Raw genomic sequence first — 22848 nt, 5'->3', positions numbered from 1 at the left:
TTTTATGAACTCCAGTATCTAGAACTATTTATTAGCTCAGTGACTACAAAAAAAATGTAGTGTAGTAAAAAGTTTGATATTTCCCTCTGAACTATAGTTGAGCAAGTATAAAGTAGCATGAAATGAGAATACCCCAAATTTATACTCAATTACAGTTGAGTAGATGTACTCAGTTACATTCCACTACGCTTGAAGATTCAAAATCAGCTGTCATATTAGCTCAGGGACCTTGCAAATCATCTGAAAAGAAATCGACAACATAAGAGGGAAAAGACCAAAAAACCTTCAATATTGTAGCGCTTTATCGTCACAGTGAAATCAGCAGCAGAGGGCGCGCTGGCACAGAGTACCATAAATTACAACTCATCCACAGAGCCAAGAAGAATAAGGAGCCGGCGGTGCAGTGGTTTGGTGGCATGCTGGGAAATATAGTTTACGAGTACAACATAACAAAATGTAATTTTCTAATTTGATAGGGGAACTGGTTGACATGAAACTTCATTGCAAATTAATTTCATATTAAGTTCCATTACGTAATTAAAAGCGTACACAGTTCAACGACCGGGGTTTTCAATAAACTTTCTTCTCGAACCTTCTGGTTAATACCGGTTCACCCATAGTGCACTGCGCCGCTTCCTTTCTTCTCGGTTGCGTGGTGGTCCAAAATGTCGCTATTAGAGGGTCCGTTAAATGTGTTCGGCCAGAGAACATCTGGCGAGTCTGTTCGCACTCAAAATGGTGAGTTATTGTGCTGCTTTGCTTGGTCTTTCAGATAAAGCTAACGTCTTTTCGGTGCGTTTCCAACGCTCAACAGGAAAACCGATTCATTTACTGCGCTGAACACACGTGTGGCTAATGCTAACGCTAACAAAAACGAACGTTGACTTTAAGCCTCTGCTACGTTTCTTTTGAGATTCTGCAAAGCACAGTCAATGTGCTCCTAACGCCAGCAACATTTATTATATTTTAACAATCCCATTTAAGTACCTTTCATTCGCACCACCATGAATGGACGGCTATGCTAATGGGATAGAAAAGACACTGTCATGATCTGAAGGTGTGGCCAGCTGACTGTGCACCCCACTTAATAAAGTGACAGAATATTGCATTGCTAGAAGTGGCATTAAATGTTAGTCTAGACATGTTAAAGGATGTAACAGCCGTCTAAAAACAACAGCTAGTAGCAGCTCCCTTCTTTTCTTCTCAGTCATGGCGGCATCATCCATCGCCAACATCGTCAAGAGCTCCCTCGGACCCGTTGGCCTCGACAAGATGTTGGTGGACGACATCGGGGTAAGCGTAACATTTAACATTCTCTACACCTTTTCTAACGGTCTCTTGACATGACAGCAAATATTAAGTTCAGTTGTATCTTATGGTTTTTGACAGGACGTGACCATCACCAACGATGGAGCAACCATCCTGAAGCTACTGGAGGTGGAGCACCCAGCTGCCAAGGTCCTGTGTGAACTGGCTGACCTGCAGGACAAGGAGGTCGGAGATGGGACCACGTCTGTGGTGAGTAAAGGCAACAGCTGCTCTGACCTGTTGAAGTAGACCAGAGTGCCGAGTGACTTTTTAGATTATACTTGTTATTTCTGGCTGTACACAGAGCACTTAGTTGCAGAAAGTGAATTGTAATGTCCTGTTTTAGTACCATGCATCTGCCTTTTATTACGGATGTGTGGCTATGCTAACAGGAAAGATGAACTGCCCTTCAGTATCTGAAGGGGTTGTGCAGCCTCATTTCTGCCACCCCTAATGAAATGATGGCACAGTGTGAATTCCATAACTTTTAACTCTTTGCTATGGATTTAAGGAAACCGGTTATACTGTGTATTGTTTCATATAAAGTATGCCATGTGACATTCTTGTAGGTAATTATTGCTGCAGAGCTGCTTAAGAGTGCAGATGAGCTGGTGAAGCAGAGGATTCACCCCACGTCAGTCATTAGCGGATACCGTCTGGCTTGCAAGTAAGATGCTTACATTTAGAACCAATCTTGCAGTCTCCCATTGTTTTCATCATACATTTGATCTATTCAGGTTTTCTTAAATGCAAACTTGTTTTTTTTTTTTTTTTTGTCTTCCAGGGAGGCAGTGCGCTACATTAATGAAAATCTCACTATTGGAACAGATGACCTGGGCAGAGAGTGCCTAATCAATGCAGCCAAGACCTCCATGTCCTCAAAAATCATTGGAGTGTATCCTTCCCTCACTATGAGGCAGTGTAGAAATGTTTTGTTGGGACTCAACCCCCAGAGTCACATTTATTTATTTTTTTGCATGTGAGTAAAGGAATTCTTTTCTGCTGTCCTTATCTGCCTTGACTCCTGAGTCTTCAGTGATGCAGACTTCTTTGCTAACATGGTGGTGGATGCTGCCATGGCTGTGAAGTTTGTGGACAGCAAAGGGGTGGCCAAATATCCCATCAACTCTGTCAACGTGCTGAAAGCCCATGGCCGCAGCCAGAAAGAGAGCTTCTTGGTTAATGGATATGCACTGAACTGCACAGTTGGCTCACAAGGTGCGTTTGATACAAAGTTCACAAATTTGTAATGCTACAATCCAGCTGATTGAACTCCCATTTAAATTTGCTGCTATGTCTTGCCTGGTGGTGTATGCAGTGATACGCGTGGGAGACAGTATGCTGGCTTTGAAAGGAATGTAGTCACAGTAGTTTGTAAACTGTGGCACCTCTTTTCTGGCCAGACAGTTGAATATTAACCTTAATTTAGGCCACATTTGTTTCAGTACCTTTATGATTCTTGTCCCCATCCTGTTCTTAGTTGCTCTTCAGTTATTGTTTATTAAACATGCTGTTTTCTGTTTGTCCAAAGGCATGGTAAAGCGTGTTGTTAACGCCAAGATTGCTTGCCTGGACTTCAGCCTGCAGAAAACCAAAATGAAGATGGGAGTCCAAGTCGTTATTAACGACCCAGAGAAGCTTGACCAGATCAGACAAAGGTTAATAATTATGCAATATTTTTCTCTCTTTTGTTTTCTCACATACACACATTTAAAAAAAAAAAAAAAAAAAAAAAAATTCTTCCCATTTAAATTTGCTGTGATGCTGACTCAATAGTTTGCACAGTGATACGCGTGGGAAAAAACATAAGCAGCCATGAGTCAAGGCAGCAGCTTCTCTCTGAGCTGTTGGACCACTCTTGTGGACTGGACAATGTTTCTATAATGCCTTTGTATGTGTACTCCACAAGTTGATTTAATCACAGTTTTGTCACGATACTGAGCACAGAACTAAAGTTAAAGTTGATTATTTAATCATTTATATTGGTCTTGCAGACCTGTGACATTGAATACTATGTATACGTTGTATTGTCTGATTGTTGAGATTGAAATAATATTTTGTTACCTCAGGGAATCTGATATCACCAAGGAGAGAATCCAAAAGATTTTGGCAGCAGGTGCCAACGTTATCCTGACCACTGGTGGCATTGATGACATGTGTCTTAAGTACTTTGTGGATGTAGGAGCCATGGCAGTGAGAAGAGTTCTTAAGAGGGACCTCAAACGTATCGCCAAGGCAACAGGAGGTAAGAAGAGAGCATGCTGTAGTTTTTTTAAAAGCATCTTAGTCATGCTCTGATTCAAAGTGAACTCATCACCATCAGCAGTCATTTACATTAGCTGTGTTTTATTTTCCATTCTCAGCCACTCTTTGCCCATCTCTGACCAACCTGGAGGGAGAGGAGACATTTGAGGCCACTATGCTTGGCCAGGCCGAGGAGGTTGTGCAGGAGCGCATCTGTGATGACGAGCTCATCCTCGTCAAGAAGTAAGAACTGCAACTATTTAAGTCTGTTATACTCTTGCTTTTGTTGGATGGATGAATATTGACTATAAAATAATGAATTGGATAGTTATGAGAGTACCACAGATTCCAGAGGTGCCTCTCATCTTTAGTCGTAGCAGCAGATATGAAAACCTTGTGCACTAAATGGGATTTGAAAGAAGTCCTTCATATATTTTGTCTACAGTTACGGTCTGACACATGTTAACTGTGCTTCTTCTGTTTTCTCCTAACTTTGAATCCTCTCAGTACCAAAGCACGCACATCAGCTTCCATTGTATTGCGTGGGGCCAACGACTTCATGTGTGACGAGATGGAGCGCTCGCTGCATGATGCTCTGTGTGTGGTCAAGAGGGTGCTGGAGTCAAAGTCTGTAGTACCAGGAGGAGGCGCTGTGGAAGCAGCTCTGTCAATCTACCTGGAGAACTATGCTACCAGCATGGTGAGCTATATGTTGTGACAGATGAATCCATTTGGGTATCTGGGGGTGTCAATAGCAAAGTGTTAGGTTGTAGACCAGTAAATCCTCCAAACTGAAATTTTACTCATCACTTTTGTTTCTTCAGGGTTCCCGAGAGCAGCTGGCCATTGCCGAGTTCGCTCGGTCTCTCCTTGTCATCCCCAAGACGCTGGCTGTGAATGCTGCACAGGACTCGACTGATCTGGTGGCCAAGCTTCGCGCCTTCCACAATGAGGCTCAAGTTAATCCTGAACGCAAGAATCTCAAGTGGTGAGTTTTTTTTTTTTTTTTCTTGCCACACCAGTCATGATACTGTAAGGTGTATTTACAAATTTTTGGTTTTGGAGTGTTGGTCAGACAAAATAAGCAATCTGAAGATGTAATCTCAGGCTCTAGGAAATTGATAAATGTGATTTTTCACTGTTTTTTATGAAACATAATAAATTGAGAAAGTAATCTGATTAATCCATAAGTGACCATAAGTTAATTGCCGTCACTTTTCTGAAACAAAAAAAGGAATGCCAAAAAGAGTAACCATATTTTGTGTGTCCTGTAGGATTGGTCTCGACCTGGTGAACGGCAAGCCAAGAGACAACCGTCAAGCTGGCGTGTACGAGCCCACTATGGTTAAGACAAAGAGCCTCAAGTTCGCCACTGAGGCTGCCATCACCATCCTTCGTATTGATGACCTCATCAAACTGTTCCCAGAGCCGAAGGAGGGCGGGCAATCGTACAGGGATGCCGTGGAATCAGGATCTCTGGAGGGTTAAAAGGCTGCGACTGGTCCCAATAGGTTCAACGTCTGTATTTATACATAAGGAGCTCTTCATGGCTGTTGCTCTAGTGTAGGCCGTGCACTTTGCCTGTTTACTGTTCTCCCACTCCCTCTCCCTCGGGGTCTTGCTTCCAGAGGAACTGTAAGTGATTTGTTGGATTTTTTTGGACACTTAATAAAGCTCCAATCATTGTAAATGACCGTTGATTTGTTAATTCAAATTGAATAGTTGTGGTGATTGTGCAGGCTGTAAAAAAACAGGTTTGACTTAATTTTATTTTTATGTCGAACAGCTGGATTACAGGAAACATTTTCACAAACATGGGTACCATGTACAGGAAGCACTAGGTTAGAGAAGGCTAGCATACTTAACCTTATGGCACTTAGCTGTGTTTCAAGGCTGCTGTCTACAGAATTGATCAGAGAAAGAAGGTCCAATTCCACATGGGAAGATATCGGAATGTAGATCAGTATCAGGTTTTTAGAGCAAGCAAGATCTATTGAATGCTTATTACAGTTATCAATAATTTACACCACAAAATTAAAAATGATACTCTACAGAAATATTGCATATCCTCTAAACCCTGTACGTACTGGGATCTAAAGCTTTGCCGTTTTAGTGTGTCATTTTATCAGTTGTGTAGGCAACTGAAAGCAACTGGTTTTAAACGGAAAACATCAAATCTTGTTAACTACCACTGAAGTATGGTGCCTGTTTAGCACAACTAACACCAAGCTGTAAGAGCAATTGTGAGATACTATTTGTTCACTAAACTGTCATAGACTAGATTATCATTTAGACCTCTAGTCCTTTAACATTAAGCCACATGCTTCACAACTAGAGCCTGAGAAGGATCAAATTTAAAGTGAAGTTCACAGTGTGAATGGCAAGCTTTCCAACAATCACAACATATACTCATGTCACTTTAAAATGTTTCATATCATACCCTGCAGTGTAAACAGTATATTTCAATATCCCTTAAAAAAAAATGAGAAGGAGTGCAATCCATGAAGCAGCACCAGATATTGGATTAATCTCAAACCCTCTCCACACACATGGCGATGCCCATCCCTCCTCCAATGCAGAGGGATGCCACTCCCTTATGTCCTCCGGTCCTCTGGAGTGCGTGCAGCAGAGTCACCAGCACTCTGCAGCCAGACATACCGATGGGATGGCCCAGAGAAATCGCACCGCCACTCACATTCACCTGAGGAGTGAAAAAAAAGGTTAAGGTAACTTCAGTATGAACGTGTAGATTAAATGACATGTAAATCTGCCAAATTGACTCCTGCGATTAATATACATTTCTAAAAAAACATTTGTTTTTTTGGCTGCTTATGGCCTGAGGGAAGAAAAAAAAGATCACAACACTAGTTGTATGGTGGTCTACCTCTAGGCCCCTTGGCTTTTGTGGGATAAAGATGATTTCAAATTTTAAAACTCATATGATAACATAATGAATTACCTTGTCTACATTCAGGCCAAGCTCTTTGACCACAGCAATGGACTGGGCAGCGAATGCTTCATTGATCTCAAATAAGTCCACCTGGTCCAGCTGCCAGCCCGCTTTCTCAACCTAACAGAGAGCAAGGCCACAAATTAATATTACAAACAAATTACCATTTTTTTTCATTCTGTGTTACATTTAATTGCTGCTGACGTCTCACCGCTTTCCTGATGGCTGGAATTGGTCCAGTTCCCATGATAGACGGGTCAAGACCAGCTTGAGCCCACGATACGATTCTGGCCATTGGTTTAATGCCACGTCTCACAGCCTCTGACTGGCTCATTAAGACGGTTGCTGCTGCTCCATCATTTATACCTAAAGCAAGAAAGATAAAAGCAGCTTTGTGCATCCTAATAATGTTAATTATGAATTCAGATAACAGTCAGTCGTTGGCAGACAGCAGCATCTACGCCATCTTGATGTATGTCAGAGATCATAAGCAACAACTCTCGAACCTGAGGCGTTTCCTGCGGTGACAGTGCCACTGCTGTCCTTGATGAAGCACGGTCTGAGTTTGGACATGCTGTCCATGTTGCTGCCATGGCGAGGAAACTCATCCATCTTCACCTCCACCGGACCTTAAGGGGTGAGAAAAATGTTTCAGTGCATACACACCAAGGATAGAGGAGACAATTTCTCTGAAATACACTTGGATTATAAATCCCTCAAATACTTCTTGCCTTTTCTGGATGGCACCATAATGGGGACAATCTCCTGATCAAAATGTCCTGCTTTCTGTGCAGCCTCTGTTTTGTTCTGGGACTGGACAGCAAACCGGTCCTGCTCCTCTCGACCGACACCCCACTGCTTCGCCACATTCTCAGCTGATAAAAAAAGACATGAAGATTACACAATGTCACCATACAACATAAACCACTGGCTGCTCCGTGGAAATATCAAACAGATCTAGACCTGTGATGCCCATGTGGTAGCCGTGAAAGGCGTCTGTCAGGCCGTCAGCCACCATTGAGTCCTGCAGGGAGGCATCGCCCATCTTCACTCCTGCTCTCATTTGCAGTGTGTGAGGAGCCTGAGGTGTCAAAGGAAACTCAGTTAAGACCTCCTGCTATCAAGGATCTGTCTCTATTCTTATTTTCAGACACTTCACCAAGGGACACAATAATTTTTATCATAGCTGCAACAATTAGTCAATTAATCAATTATCAAATAAGGCTGGGGGGTCAATTATTTTTTAATTTTTCTTTAGTTTTTCATTCACCCGAGTCAAGACACCCAATACCCAATACTTTTTTTGATACCAAAAATTTTACATTTGAGAACCCAAATGCTAAATGTTGTGCAAACACAAGCAAACACACAAGAACGTGCACACTGTATATGATCCGTCTCTATCTGATCCATTAATGAGTAAATAAGATGATCAATCTGGTCAAACCTTTAATGCCAACTTTTAGTGCTTGGCATCTGTCGATATTCAGTGTTACTGAAATTACACATTTCAGTCACTACCTAAAAAGTACTGAGGTTCCACAACCAGATACTCCCTTATCCACCTATTTTCAATTTATGTCACACCCTGACAGTATTTTGTCTTGTAACCTACCCTGCTCATGCTCTCCATGCCCCCTGCCACCACCACAGTGGACTCTCCTGCCTGGATGGACTGAGCTCCCAGACACACAGCCTTCAACCCAGAGCCACACACCATCTGGCAGCTCCATGCTGGCACAGGGTAGGGGATACCTGCCCCAACGCTGGCCTGTCGTGCTGGGTTCTGACCACTACCTGAAGAAAATACAGAGAAGGTGAACACCAATAAGAGAAAGTCAGTTTGAGGGACAAGCAAGTAGAAAAATGTTACAAAAGAGAGGTCAGGTCAAGCTGACATTGCCCAACAGAACTGTTAACATGAAACATGAATATGGGACCTCTGCCACACATAAGCAAACTTTGTTCTACCTGCTGTTAGGACATGTCCCATGATAACCTCAGAGACCTCTTCTGGCTTCACACCAGCCCGGTTCAGAACATCCTTGATCACCACTGAACACAGGTCATGCACAGGCACCGTGGACAGAGCACCATTCAAGGACCCTGTGTAAAAATGGGAGGAACATATATGATCAGGAATGTCAACCCACTGCTACTATGTTCAACCTCCATACATGGATGTGTAGTCGAGCAGGAGTCACCTGTCCTCCAACATTACAGAATGAACAGTTGCTACCACTGAGAAGGTTAATCTCTAAATAAATTCTTCAGCATAATCAATTAAACTTTCAGGTCATTTGGAAGGAAAAAAAGGGTTTTACAACTTTTAAAAGTGATCATACGATATGTTATATTATTCTACATTTTTGAATTTTGACATACTTGGCAGTAAACCTGTTTCTGTTTCTGACGCTGATCGTAGGCCAATTGTAGCCAATGACAGGAGGCTCGTGTGCCGTGGCCCTATGACGAGCCAGCCAATCACCGGCCACAAAAGACTCCGGACACTGGAGCGGACCAATCAGAGCTCTGCAATACTCGGCGTATTCAACTAAATAACATGAACCACTTTACTTAATTACAAGAAGACAAATTCAGCAGTAAAGGCAGCTCATATGACACAATTAAGTACAATGAGACGTAATAGTTACAGAAATAAATAATTACCAGTGCAGCTAATTTGACAACGAGCTACAGTGAAGTGTAAAGTATAAAGTATAAAGTAGCAATGTTAGCGCTACAAACTGCTTTTAATGAATGAGTGTGCTACGTGAGGAGTATTTGACGTTACCAATTGGTGTCCTTGCAGCAGCGACGATGGCAACAGGCTCGGTGTTCATGTTAATATACGGCTGGCTGGAGTTTGAGTCCTTCCTTCAGAGTGCTGTTCCTCTCTGTCCACACTGCACCGTGCTCCCTGTGCTGTTGACACCGTGTAACCCGTCAGCTACGCACTGGTGGTGGTTCTGCCTAACTGTAATTGATGGGAAAAGGTACCACAGCGCCACCATGTGTCGTGGAGGAAATATTCATTCATAAAATGTCACTTGGCATTTAGCAGATTATAAACTCCCCTTTAACATGTAACATAAACATACACATACACAGTATATCACATTGTATTTGCAATTGTTACTTTTTATACTATTTTTCACATTACATTTAAGTCATTACACATACATACCGGTCTATATATAAATATGAATTCCAAATATACTGTATTTATTTATTGTGCCACTTTGATCTGGACTATTGCATGCACATTTATGCACACTGGTTAGGGCACCATACTTCATACAGCTACCTTCTTTCTGTATATATACATTTTTCTAGTTGTCTGTATACTGTTTTTTTATACCTCTTTGGTATTTAACACTTAATTTCTGTCCAAAAATGAACTTTTACTAACATGTCACTCAAATTACATTAATCTGAAATTTGTGTTAATGATTTCCCATTAGACATCTGCATTGTGGGTCACAGAAGACAAAAAAAAATAAAAAATTAATTCAGCTGTTTTTCAGACTGATCATTCCTTTTACATATGTATGCTTCAGCCAAGGTGACTGATTATATGTTTATGTAAACTAACTTTTCATACTAATGTACTGATAGCTAGTAATAATGGGTTTCACTCTATAGTATTAAAAATCTTTATTGGTATTTGGTCAGTACATGAAAAGGACTGAAGTCAGAATAATATGAACATCGCATATAAACTACTCACAATTCAACAGAATCTTTTGAACAAAATTTTTTTGTCAATGAAAAATTAAAATTGTATTTAACAAAAAAACAAAAAAAACAAACAAACACAGGCCAACATCTAAAAATGACCTTGAATATTGCGAAGCTAGTGTAATTCAGTGATTTTACTGACTTTTGACGATGAGTTACAACACCAGATGCCTGATTTCAGTGTCAAGAGCTCAAACAAGCATAGACGTGCTCAAATAAACAGCAGAATGAAACGTACTAGTTTTAAATCATACATCCACGCAATTCAAATCTAACATTAACCCTTTCCTGTTATATCCCCATTTAGCAACACAAATGTGACAGAGGCATCACGATAGGCAAAGGGGAGGAGGGTGAAAACAAAACGTCTTGGACAGCAGCGCTGTGTTACAGACTATGCAATTGTTGCCTTGTTTGTATATTGTATAAAAAAAAAAGGGAAAAGACAGTACACGTCAAGGTACATTACAAAACTGCACCGTCGCTCGTGCTGGAGTCCAGGCCATTCTGAGCATGCCGTGACCCTGCAGTCCTGGTGCCCTTGGTCACCACGGCAGCCTTATCCTCATGGGGGTCGGTGGTGGAGTCTGTGTCATTCGAGTGCTGAGTCAGTGATGTCTCGCTACCTGTCGGAGAGTCCACACTCTCGTACCCTGCACTCAGCTGGCTCCCGAAACCCACAGGTCCTCCAACTCTCCCAGCAGCAGTCTGACTCCCTGATGCCTCCTCTGAGTGGTTGGACAGTTTGGTCTCAGCTTCACCAGGGCTGGAGACCATGGGGGACATGGGAAAGTCTTCCTCGGTGCTGCTGACCTCCCGGTAGAGGCTGGGTGTAGTGGTCTCGCTCCTCTGGGATGAGTTGCCATTGCTTGGTCCATTGGAGACCCTCCCGTAGTCTTTGCCCATTGGTTCAGAGGGTGCGCTGGCCTGCTCGGGCTGGGTGGACGGTTCAGCTGATGAGCTGGAAGCAGTGGGTGAAGTCCTGCTGGGTCCAGCCAAAGCCCCCTGAGTGTGAGTCAGCTGCTGTCGCGTCTCTTTCAGCTGCTGCTGCAGGACGAGGATGGTGCTCTGCATCCCCTCTACCTCCTCGTCTAGCTGGATGATAAAGTCATTCAACTCTGGGAGGTGACGGAGATCAGGAACACAAACAGAAGAAAGTCAAAAATGAAACAGTAGCATGTTAAAAATTTTACATGACAAGCAGTCACTTTGTAAAGTGAAAGCGGGCAGGCTGTGAGGTGTGAATGCCGCTCATGTTCTCACCGTCTTGACTGCTCTTGAGCTCCTCACTGTACTTTTTCTGCAGGGCCAACTCAGCCTCCAGCTGGGCGATGCGTCCCTGGGACAGCTGCCTGCCCAACTCCTGGTTTTCCTGAATCAGCATTCGACACTTGGCCATCAGTTTCTTCCCCGTTTGGCTGTAAGGGAAACAAGTCTCACATCACACAGTGAACCAAGAGACAAACAACAGGCAAAGAGATGCCGTTGATCTGTTCCAACTGTCTGACCCACTTCCCAGTTTGCCAAGGGTCAACAGAAACTCTTCAACCAGGCCATCCCTATGCGACACTAGTCACAACACAATTTTCATTTTGTCTATTAGACTCCAATGCAAAATAAAATGATCAGCAACCAACTGAGACAGATCTGTACAAATAAATATAAAATTATTTTCTTGCAAAAGTCCAAACTGACTTTTCAGACTATATTAAAAATTGGATTATAAATTCATACTCAACATGTAAAGTCCTCACTGAGGCTACAAACCCAAACAAGCAAGCTAGACCCACATTTCTATGGAACTAAAGCACCCGATGTTGCACTGTAACTTGTTCACCATTTTGCATAATGAAGAAAAGTGAGCACTTCAAAAAATAACAGTAGCAATTCTGTCGCTACCAAAGTCTCAAATTCAAATGAACTCGCCACATTACTGATTGTGAGGAACAAGCAGAATAGAAAATGTAACAGAGCAGAGTAATATCAGAATGACACACTACAAGAAACCTATAATTTAAATATCAACACTACTATGTGTAGTAAGAAAGGAAATGTGCACTGCAGAACCAGGCACTGGTTTTGTGTAGTCATCACTTTAAATACACAAGAGCAGGCGTTTCAACAGTTGATTCAAATTACTGAGGGAGCTGCTTTCTCAACTTTACAACAGGTCAAAGAATCCTGACACCTGTTCATTTTACATTAGCAATTATTGTGAATATGCTTTGAAGAAGCCCTAATCAAGATGCTGAATTTGCACACAAATAAGACATACAAATTATTTCGAACCATAGTTAACTTCAAGCTACAAATGCCTATGAAAGTCATCTGGCCAAAGCACACTGAAATATTAACAATAATGGCAAATAATTCAGCAGCTGTACCATCTGAAAGCAGAAGTCATTAAACTGGTGATAATTATTTCAAACTAGCTCAGAAAACTGACCAAAAACCATATATGTTAATTTTAAAAGTTTCAATTATGCACTGCATATTTTTAGTTCTTTGTATGTACTACTTTTCTTCTAAATTAGTAGTTAGCAAAACCCTTCATTTATCTAAGATGCTGGGGAGAAATGTATTTTTAACTGTCAATAGGCTGTATGTACACTACCAGCTCAATTCTCACTGCCTCAAGTGTGAGTGACCAGAGTATAAATTTGTTTTTAAAAACAGGAAAATACAACACAGTGCGCTCTTATTGTGAAAATAGTGGCTAAAGATCTGTGCCACAGTGGTGAGAAAGAAAAGTCTAACCTGCTATAGGTGTAAGTGGCTGAGGGAGAGATATTGAGGTCAATCACAAAAATACACAGAAATACAATAAATACATTCTCATCAACTCATAACATGACTTGTTAGACATTTGCATTCACAACTTGAAACAGGACTCAGATCACCTACAGCAGTGTGTTTCAATATGTATCCAAAGAACTAAGCATTAAGCTTAACTCATGATTAAAGTGCAAATTTTATACAAATGTAAACAATCAAGCCAATTGTGCTTCTTGGTTCATGCACACACACTGCAGTAAGTGTTTGTTTCAGAGAAACAAGAGAAAGAAATTAAATGCCAATAAAAAGAAACAAGTCACAAAATAAAAACATGTAAATACACTCTACCGTGAGCGGGCCCATGTTCAAAGACACAGGCGACTGGACTCTCATGCCTGAACCATAGTCCCTTGTGGACCGAGGATCTGGCTCCACCACAGTCTTAACATCATTTCTAGTGGCTCTTCCCCCCCGACGTCTTACTTTTAAATCCTAGAACTTTCCTCATGTTACTGCAATGTGTCTAGACTGTCCAAAAAGTCTTTACGTTTCTCAGGCAGACTAGCAGGTATGTGTGTGGTGTAATCCACAGTTAAATGTCTTTATAAACCAAGTATGGGAATTGTCTTTAAAATGTTCAATTGCTGTTTTAGGCTAGGGATGCTCCCTGCCTGACTCAACCTCCACCATAACCCCCCTATTTTATGTGTGAACTGTCTGGTTTGAGCTGAGGGGGTGGGGAGGGCATATCCGTGTCGGGAAGTGAGTGACCACCTCTTCAGGAACAGTCCGGACTCCTTCAGGCCCTTGGACGGTGAGGGGATACGAGGGGAGAGAGCTGAAACACAAGTGTCACCTGACCATACTGTCTTTTCACGTTAGGTTATGTGATATGTAGCTGGCACAGTGCAAGAGTACAAAAACAGTTTTGTTTTGCAGTGACTGGCTTTCTGTAAAGTCTGAGTCTCGTGGTGAGTACAGCATGTGTCAGCCTTCCCCCCCACCATTGTTCCTGCATGCCTGCAGTGAGAGTGAGGGTGGGGGGCGTGAGGAAGTCTTGACTTTTTTTTGAGGGGGGGAGTTATTTTGATTGTCTTTACCTATCAGGTGTAAATTTCCAGGCACTCAGTTCATTTTGGGCCTGCTCCAGTTTGTCTTTAGTCTGTTCCAGTTCAGCCTTCATTTTGAGGAAAAACAAGTTGATGGCTGGGTCCACCATGGATGACCGCAGTTGGGCCGCACTCGGCTGTTGGACTTGCTTGAGGTACTGGATCTGGGTCTGCAGGACAAAACAAACAGGTGTTAGTGACTGGTTAAGTGTAGCACATTTCTACTAATGAAGAACTTTTGATTGTTATGAAAACTAATCCTTTAGCTTGACCTGTGTCCAGTTGATGGAGCAATATTAACCTATTTCTCCAAAATCAGATTAAGCAAGATATTCTGGTTCAAAAATCCAGCTATATTTGAAAAGGTATGAGGTGGCTTTTCAATACTACGATCAACCAGTTTTGAACGGTACCTGGATTTAAATTCAGATCATTTCAAATAGAATACTTTGGTGAATAACTATAACAAGCACTCTTGTATTTAATCAAAAGGTAATAAATTCTGTAATGAGAGGTATTGTTAGACATGAGCTGCTTTCCTGGACACACCCAGAAAAGAATTTTCATTCAAGGAAGATCTGCAAGCAACAACAAACAAAAACTCACCTGTCAAAGTCATAGTTATGCAGACCTCAAATTCCCACAGAACTGAATTGAATACATTTACGTAGGAGGCAAAAGGTACAACTGATATGCCTCAAAACACAACAGCCAGTTCAGCATTTCGGCAATTCAGTGGAAGATGGTCTATGACCCTTTACAGATCAGTGGTTAAAAGAAAAGTGACTGCTTGGTTCCAAGGTTAAAACCTTTCCAACCTTGATCTGGCAGTGCAGCTCACCTCAGCTGCCCTATAAGAATGGCATGCACTGCCATAAAGCCACAGGGTGATCCACTGAGCTGTCAATCTGATAAAAGCAAAGGATGCCCTCCTTGGCACATGAATGAATATAAGGTAGAGTACAGTACTGGAATGATGTCAATTAAAAGATAAATTGTCTGTCAGGAAAGTAGAGAAAAATATGACTGCCATTTTACATTAATTAGTGTACGAAACACTACTGATGAGCTGTTGTTTAGGACACAGGATACTTTTCTAAGTTTTTTGTCAAGAAGGCATGTTTAACAATTCAGCCATTTGTGACTTGCAATTGTCAGCACTAGCATTAAACCCACAATCAATGTATCAAAAAATAAAAATAGAATAGAATCTGATTAATCAATAATTAAAGTAACGGTTGGATGCAGCCCCAGGATGGCTGGACTTCACTTAGGACTAAACAAAAACAGCCAAGTGTCATACATTATAACTAATTCATAGAAGGTTAGTGAGGATAGAGCATAAGTAACTACAGAGAACATAGCAGTTCAGTCATACTCCAGGAGGTGCCAAATGCACCAGCGATTCTGTTAGAAGTGCTGAACATATACTTAAAGGACTCCATCAAGTGCTCTCCTTCTGAGACGGATAAAAACTGGATTCCCCAAAATCATATTCAAAACATTAAGAAATCAAAGGAGTAGATACATACTGTGCACTCTTGCATCTCCTGCTCCTTGGTGGCAAGTCGCATGACCAAGATGTTCTCCCTGCGTGCAGACTCCTGCTGCTGCTGCTTTAGCTTTTCCTCTGACTCCTTCAGCCCTGTTACATCATTGGCTAAGACAGTGAAGAGGGGCAGAAAAGCAAATGTATCAACAGAGAATCCCCTTTCATTAACAGCCAGATTTAGTGATATAGTGTGCAAAGTCTAGTGATTATTTGCTGTCAAAGATGCTGGCAAGAATAGAGAAATAATGTTTATGTTTTATTAGCTTACACTTATGTAATAGCAGATGTACTTACAACATAGCTCTGCATATTTGGCCTCCAGGACCTGGACATATGCTTCATGCTGTTTCCATCTAAGAGGGGCAGAAGATGTGTAAACGTTAACTGCTCCAATAGACCAGGTTTTCCCAAAATATAATTACTCTCCAGTTGCAGAGCCGTTATCTACCTTGTACACAACTCCTCTCTGGTCAGGGTCTTCATGTCAGATTCACTGAGGCGAACCTGTGAAAAAGAAAACCAAGGACTCGTTAGATGAAGAAGCCCATCCATTAACTAAGCTCTTGTGCAAACACGAAGAGGCTCGTGACACACAACAAATAAAATGCTTAAGCAAGAAAAGACACTCACCTTCTTGGGTAGAGGCTCCTCGTTGGTCATTGTGAAGTCTAGAAATAAATATGACAGAAAATCATCATTAATCACAGCTTGATGTCGTGTGTTAAAGCGACTGCATCTTCTTTAGCTGTAACGCGTTGGCTGTTTGTCCACACGCAGTGAAATATGACCTGTATGACAACTTTACTAAATTGCTACTAAAGAGGTAGTTTCCCGCTTATAAATGAAAATGTGTGTGACAACCAAGTTAACTACCTGGCCGACCATATAAAAGTTAACATTACCAGGTTAATAAGAGCTGTCGATCCTAATTTGCTAGCTGGTTTGGCAGGCAGCAGCGATGGATAGCAAGGAATAGAAAATAAGCTAACCAAGGTTAACCCTCGGCTGCTAACAACATTTAGCATCCGCTGGCAAAATAAATAGAGGCTATGAAACTAAGGTAATAGAATAATAATATTTTCTTTATGTTCACTCTGGCAGCACGCAATTCTTGGCTCTGTTTTCGGCTCCTTGTTATCACAAAATGGCGGTGAAGGAAATGACTCCCTCCCTTGCGCTCCTTTTCCTGAAACTAGCGGGCTCTTGGCAGCAGATAACAGGCCTTCAGCCGTCATAAAACACTTACCAGGCCCGTTTCTTTCGATGTTTCTGGAACCCCTCGGCTTCAATGTTTTTTTGTAAGACGCAAAATTACAACTACGTTCAGAAATTTGCTGTAAATTTATATGTAGTTTGCTCGCTTCGGCGTAATCACCATCATCTTCCTCACCCTAGGCAGGACAGAATGGCTCTGGCCGCGCTGCTGCTACTGCAGAGTACGACCACAGAGGAGGGAGAATAAACAGAGCTCTCACTCCGCGGCGATTTCCAAATCCTAAAACGTGGTTGAGACATGCAAGACATATCATGGCAAGTACTTTACTTTTTACTACATGTATTTGACAACTTTAGTTACTAGTTATTTTAAGATTCAAATAATACATAAACACAGGAGTTAAAAAATACAACACACTTTTAATAATCAAGATGTATAGTCGTAGTAGTAGTAGTAGTAGTAGTAGTAGCTGTACAGTTGTGATCCCCTTTCAAAAAAAAAAAAAAAAAAGCAGTGTCTCCTTGTTGTGTTTCAGTTTCCCGAGTTGTTTTAAGTTCCACCATAAATTGTAAATATTTGCTGGTTCCTTAATCTCCTATCATATTAAACTGATATCTTTCGATTTTTAACCGTGGGCTGGATGAAACACGCAATATAAAGCTGCCACTTATGGCTCTGGGTAAATATAATGGACATTTTGACAATTTTTAGTGACACTTTATAAACCGAATGATTAATCAAGAAAACAATTTGATCTGCAGATAAATCCGTAATGATAATCACTAGTTGCTCCCTTAGTGTAGTTTATTGTGGTAGTTGGAAAATTGTGAACACTTTGTTCACTGAAAAACTGAAAATGTTATCACAAATATTGAGGTCTCATTGTCTTAAGTCTCGCGTGATTCATTTGCCTCAACATAGACGATCTCTGGCATTGCCGCCGATGTGGTAGAAGATATGTTCACGTGATTCTTTACTGTTAGTTTTGATAATTATGCTAAATTATGTAGCCTACATGTACAAATGTGTTTACAGTTATTTTTGCTATATTATATTTGATTACGTACTGTATACCTCAGACTAATGCCATATGCTTCAAACCGGAAGTAGCATATAATTTAAATTAATGTGCCGAAGCACATTATTTCTATAATACAATATGCTTCGTTCATATGATCTAATACACTTTTATTAAGGCTACAGAAAACCAACCAGAAGGGTGTGTTAAAGAATGTTTATAGAAGAGGGATGGGTGAAATTCATATTCTAATATGCTGGAATGTATTTCAATATATCTCGATGTTTTAATCGCACATTCAATTATATATTTCTATCGATATTTCTGAGAGGAATCGTGGCTTCAGTTGTCGCAGCAACGTGCATCTAACTCCTGCACACTCTCATAAACACCCCCATTTGACGATAATGGTACGGTCGACTGCGCCGTCAAGTTGAAGCTGCTCAGTTCAAGGGCAGTTAGCATTTAGTCTACCCTGTCCTGTGAGCACTATCATGAACATGCTTTGCAGAGTTGGTCAAATACGCAGGTAAAACTCACATCAACTTACCAATTAGTGCCATTACTCTGTTCACAATGCACAGTGGATGAGGGCAGCTGACCCTTGCTAGCAGCGGTTGTTCATGAACTTCAGACAGTTTATTCAGAGCTAACAGTTAGCTAGCAAGGATGCTAACTTAGTTTAGCAGCTCAGCTAGGTTAGCCTGTGGCGCACCTAATGTAAGATTTTATTTAATTATCGCATGGTAATGCATTCACGGGCTTCTGTGAGGTTGTGAATTGAATGTTGTGATATTTGGACACACCTGTTCATACATAGCTAACTCGGTGCTACAAGCTCATTAAATATCTGACCAACAAACGTCACTATAGGTGGATTCAGAAACAGCATGAGGCATGTAGGTCACTTCGCGACAGTTGCTTTAACTCAAACAAACAGTTAACTGATAGCCCTGCCTGTGCTAGGCTATCTTGGGCTAATATTGTGTAATTTGAATGACACAAGCATCACTGATAGCCAAGTTAATTTTGAAATCAAAAGTTAGGAATTTTATCTGATTAGACATAGATGAAAGCCAGCGTCTCCTGCGTGTTTGCTTCTTCAAACCTGTTTAAAGCCTTTGTGGTAATGGTATGTATGGCAAGTTTCCCCTGGTCTGTTTCAGGTGTGCAGCCAGCCTCAGCCAAACTATAAACCAGGTAGCTGCAGCGAGGCAGAAGCACACGCTGCCTGACCTGACCTACGACTATGGTGCCCTGGAGCCCCACATCAATGCAGAGATAATGCAGCTGCACCATAGCAAGCATCATGCCACATATGTTAACAACCTCAACATTACAGAGGAGAAATATCAGGAGGCACTGGCAAAGGGTACAAACGCAAAGCTGTATGAAATAATCAGCATATTTCTTCTGTAAGATCTGATGTCTTCTTATTCACTTGGACGTTATTTGTCTTCTATTTAGGAGATGTGACCGCACAGGTTGTCCTCCAGCCTGCTCTGAAATTTAATGGAGGAGGCCATATTAACCACACCATCTTCTGGACAAACCTCTCTCCAAATGGTGGAGGCGAACCACAGGGTAAGGCAGAAACATATATAAACAGCTTGTCTTCTTTCAATTTTCCTACATTGGTTTGTTGTGCATGTTGTAGCACCATAAAGCTTTTAGCTTGTTGCTTTTGGGTTTCCAACGGCCACATAGAGTGTATGGTTAAAACTCAAAGCCCTTACTAAGCCACCACTATAAAACATAGCTTTTCCGAGTGAACAGACTCAGACAACCTCAAAAGTGTACAACATCCTCAGCACAAAATAGAAGCAAGCCAAAATAAATGAGTGGCTTGTTAAGCACACAGTAAGCTATAGTTAAGTATGATTTAGAGAGAATTTTGCATACAAAACCATAATTAGAATGAGTTTTGATATGGGACAGACTTTCATAATGTGACCTGAAACATGGCTCCTGTGTTTCACATCAACCTGATAACACCAAAAGTTGGTGATATCTCAGCATTGTGTTACACTCAGGTTATTTTATTTAGTCATTCTGCCCCCTAGTGGTTAAAAATGCTGCGTTAACAGATTATCTGGCAACTTCATTTAACATGCATAGTATTATCTGGCTAATCTAAAAATACATTTTCCTTGTTGCAGAAACATTAAGAAGGATGATTTTCAGTTTGTAGAGACTGACAGGGAAGCTCTCTTCCACATAATGTAGAAAATATAAACAACTTCATGTAAAGTAAATTTACTGGAAAAGCTTTCTGATTTAGTTTCTTCCTTTTTAATTTCTAGCATGATAGCATGTGTCTGTTTCACCTCTTGTAGGGGAGCTAATGGAGGCCATCAAGCGGGACTTTGGCTCCTTCCAGAAAATGAAAGAGAAGATGTCTGCTGCTACTGTAGCAGTGCAGGGCTCAGGCTGGGGCTGGCTGGGCTATGACAAGCAGAGTGGAAGGCTTCACATCGCTGCTTGCGCTAACCAGGATCCTCTGCAGGGGACAACAGGTCAGTGAAAAACAACTATGAGCAACTGAAAATCGATTTTCTCCCTACGTGCATTCATATTTCCCCTCTCACTGTTAAATGCCACAGATGAAATAGAGTTGTCTGAGAAATGTCTTCTCTTTTCTGACCCTCAGGCCTCATCCCTCTCCTTGGTATTGATGTATGGGAGCATGCCTACTATCTTCAGTACAAAAATGTGCGGCCGGACTATGTTAAGGCTATATGGAATGTAATCAGCTGGGAGAACGTGTCAGAGCGTCTCCAGACCGCCAAAAAGTAGAATCTAGCCCTCAAACATCCCCAACAACACCTCATCTTACCCTGGACCTGGATCGAATAGTAGTTGCAAATAATTCTTAGTTTTAAACTGCATGAATTATCAGTTGTGATGTCTTTTGAATTCACACATCCAGATGGTCAGTTGCATTAAACTTGATTAAACTAACTGTGAAATACTTTCTGTATTGGTGCAGGTTATATTGAGTTGAAACAACTTAAAAAAAAAAAAAAAAAAAAAAAAAAAAAAAATTTGCAAGTGCTTTAATCTCAGGTCTGCTCTCACCACTCACTTCAAAGCGCACAAAAAAGGTCACCTTTCACATTAAGGCTGGCTTTTGTTAATCACACCCAAATATCGGCTGCCATACTAGTTGTCAGATAACCAGAGTGTATATTCAGTGAGTTGTTATTGTCACAATATAATCAGACAATGTTGCAGTTCATGTTTTTGATGTATTATAATAAAATTATAGGATTTCAGTTGTACAAGCTTGAGTCCTCATTTTTCACTTCCTGTATGCAGTGGGTATTCCAAGATCCAAAGATACTTTTTTAAAGTAAAAAGGTTCATCAGCAAGGGTCATCAGTGGGTTGAGCAGGCGCTCCATATGTAGAGGCTACAGTCCTTGCTGCAGTCGGCCCCGGTTCGAATCCCGCATTGGACGGCCCTTTACTGCATGTCATTCCCCCTCTCTCTGCCTCCCCATTTCCTGTCTCTCTCTACTGTGCTATCATAAAGGCATAAAAAGCCCCCCAAAAAAAAAAGGTTCGTCAGAGAATATGAAAATATACAGTGATTGTAGTTGCAACAGAGACCAGACTGTTCTGTTAAGAGGACAATAAAAGGCATTTAAGTGTTTTAACAAATCATGGAATTACAAAAAAGGCAAGTTCAACACAGTTTTTTACCAAATTTGGTGAGGCATTTAAGTTAATTGAATTTAAGAAACAAGTCTACTTCAAAGATTTCTCCGTGGCAGTAATTCTCAGCTTTCATCTCCTATGGCACTGCATGATTGCTATCAACAAGTTTTTAAAGGATATTTTCTCTTCTAAACCACAGCCAAGTTGGCTTTGGTCCAATCAAAAGATTCAGGTCTTAGCAGAAAAACTGTGCTTGGTGAGAAACACTGGCCTCGCTGATAATGTCGGTTCTAGTTAACGACATGCAAACGTGTGTATTTGGAAGACATTAAATACTATCTATGACATATACAGTGTAGTCAGCACTTAAATTAGTTAAAGAATATAGTAGAGTGAATTATATGATCTGCTGTGCTGTGCTGTTTTTTTTGTTTTTTGTTGCTTTTTTTTTTTACAGAATTACCAAAAGAGGGCAGTGTTTTCCAAGCTTTACCTCTGGAGATGCCTCTTGGGTCATTGAGTTGTATGTGCCCATTTTTCTATACAAAAAAAAAAAAAAATCACTATCAAATGCATTAGAATAACAAATTTATGGGAATTATACAGTCGTGGAATTAGGTCAGACATGGACATAGAAAAGTCTGAGTTAATTAACTTCTTCATGCGTGCAATTCACAGGATATTAGAGGGCTTGAGCAGTACTCTGTGTGATTAGTTTGTATGTTAAATAAGCAAGATACCTTCAAATGAATATCTAGGACAAGTTAACTGTCTTTACACAAATGGCTTCCAGTTCTTCCATCTCATTTCATCCAAGTAGCTCCTCATTCCTGTCAGTGATTAGGGCTTATTAGTTTGCCAGTGGGAATGTCACATTCCAGAGATCTCTCCCTTTTTGTTGAGGTGGTGTCATGATGTAGAGTTGAACTGATTTTCAGTGGACACTGTGAGTTCAAGCACATGGTTACCAGACTCCAGTCTTGAGGTTGGAACCAACTGCCTTTTGATTGTATTGAAATAGCCTATGTATAATTTTTGATGGGATTGGCTAATAAAAATTCAAACATGTCATTTAAAAAAATTAGATTTAAATGCTGCTACATGGATAATGGTTATTAAATCTGACCTACAGGCCTTTTGGGACTTGTCATATATATCAAAACTTCTGATGTGGCAGAAATGCTGTGGGAACACAAAGTAATGACAGCTGACTTCAGATCGGCTTTTGGAAAGAACGACAAAGAATTGGTTCAAATTTATCAGAGCCATAAATACA

The 22848-nt window shown here is 41.0% G+C and overlaps 4 protein-coding genes across 5 annotated transcripts; 2 read left to right on the top strand and 2 right to left on the bottom strand.

Moving 5' to 3' along the window:
- The first annotated feature begins 625 nt into the window (after positions 1–625).
- Positions 626–5242, top strand: tcp1 (t-complex 1). Its single transcript, XM_022737907.1, has 12 exons — positions 626–738; positions 1208–1293; positions 1390–1518; positions 1878–1975; positions 2093–2203; positions 2345–2526; positions 2840–2966; positions 3378–3553; positions 3672–3795; positions 4060–4252; positions 4377–4540; positions 4827–5242. Exons 1-12 carry the CDS (start codon positions 666–668, stop codon positions 5038–5040), a joined length of 1677 nt encoding a protein of 558 aa, XP_022593628.1. The 5' UTR covers positions 626–665; the 3' UTR covers positions 5041–5242.
- Positions 5243–5303: 61 nt separating this feature from the next.
- Positions 5304–9469, bottom strand: acat2 (acetyl-CoA acetyltransferase 2). Its single transcript, XM_022737908.1, has 9 exons — positions 9297–9469; positions 8474–8608; positions 8118–8299; positions 7466–7583; positions 7234–7377; positions 7009–7131; positions 6714–6868; positions 6512–6622; positions 5304–6253 (listed from the first exon to the last, which is right to left on the bottom strand). The coding sequence occupies exons 1-9, from the start codon at positions 9343–9345 to the stop codon at positions 6083–6085; spliced, it is 1188 nt and encodes a 395-aa protein (XP_022593629.1). The 5' UTR covers positions 9346–9469; the 3' UTR covers positions 5304–6082.
- A 1193-nt stretch (positions 9470–10662) lies between these two features.
- wtap (WT1 associated protein) lies at positions 10663–17121 on the bottom strand. 2 transcript variants are annotated; one of them, XM_022737905.1, is made up of 8 exons: positions 16926–17121; positions 16310–16347; positions 16128–16183; positions 15974–16032; positions 15660–15787; positions 14119–14297; positions 11507–11661; positions 10663–11361 (listed from the first exon to the last, which is right to left on the bottom strand). In XM_022737905.1, exons 2-8 carry the CDS (start codon positions 16337–16339, stop codon positions 10709–10711), a joined length of 1260 nt encoding a protein of 419 aa, XP_022593626.1. In that variant the 5' UTR covers positions 16340–16347; positions 16926–17121; the 3' UTR covers positions 10663–10708. The 2 variants fall into 2 exon arrangements, with proteins under 2 accessions (XP_022593626.1, XP_022593627.1); XM_022737906.1 differs by lacking the exon at positions 16926–17121 and adding an exon at positions 16582–16791.
- Positions 17122–18336: 1215 nt separating this feature from the next.
- On the top strand, positions 18337–21191 carry sod2 (superoxide dismutase 2). The gene is made up of 5 exons (XM_022737832.1): positions 18337–18442; positions 19080–19285; positions 19381–19497; positions 20250–20429; positions 20564–21191. The coding sequence occupies exons 1-5, from the start codon at positions 18408–18410 to the stop codon at positions 20707–20709; spliced, it is 684 nt and encodes a 227-aa protein (XP_022593553.1). The 5' UTR covers positions 18337–18407; the 3' UTR covers positions 20710–21191.
- The last annotated feature ends 1657 nt before the right edge of the window (positions 21192–22848 follow it).

This window comes from Seriola dumerili, unplaced genomic scaffold (genome assembly GCF_002260705.1).
Source record: "Seriola dumerili isolate Sdu_G_001 unplaced genomic scaffold, Sdu_1.0 BDQW01000025.1, whole genome shotgun sequence".
NCBI classification, from domain to species: Eukaryota; Metazoa; Chordata; class Actinopteri; order Carangiformes; family Carangidae; genus Seriola; species Seriola dumerili.
This window is presented reverse-complemented; position numbering and strand designations above follow the sequence as displayed.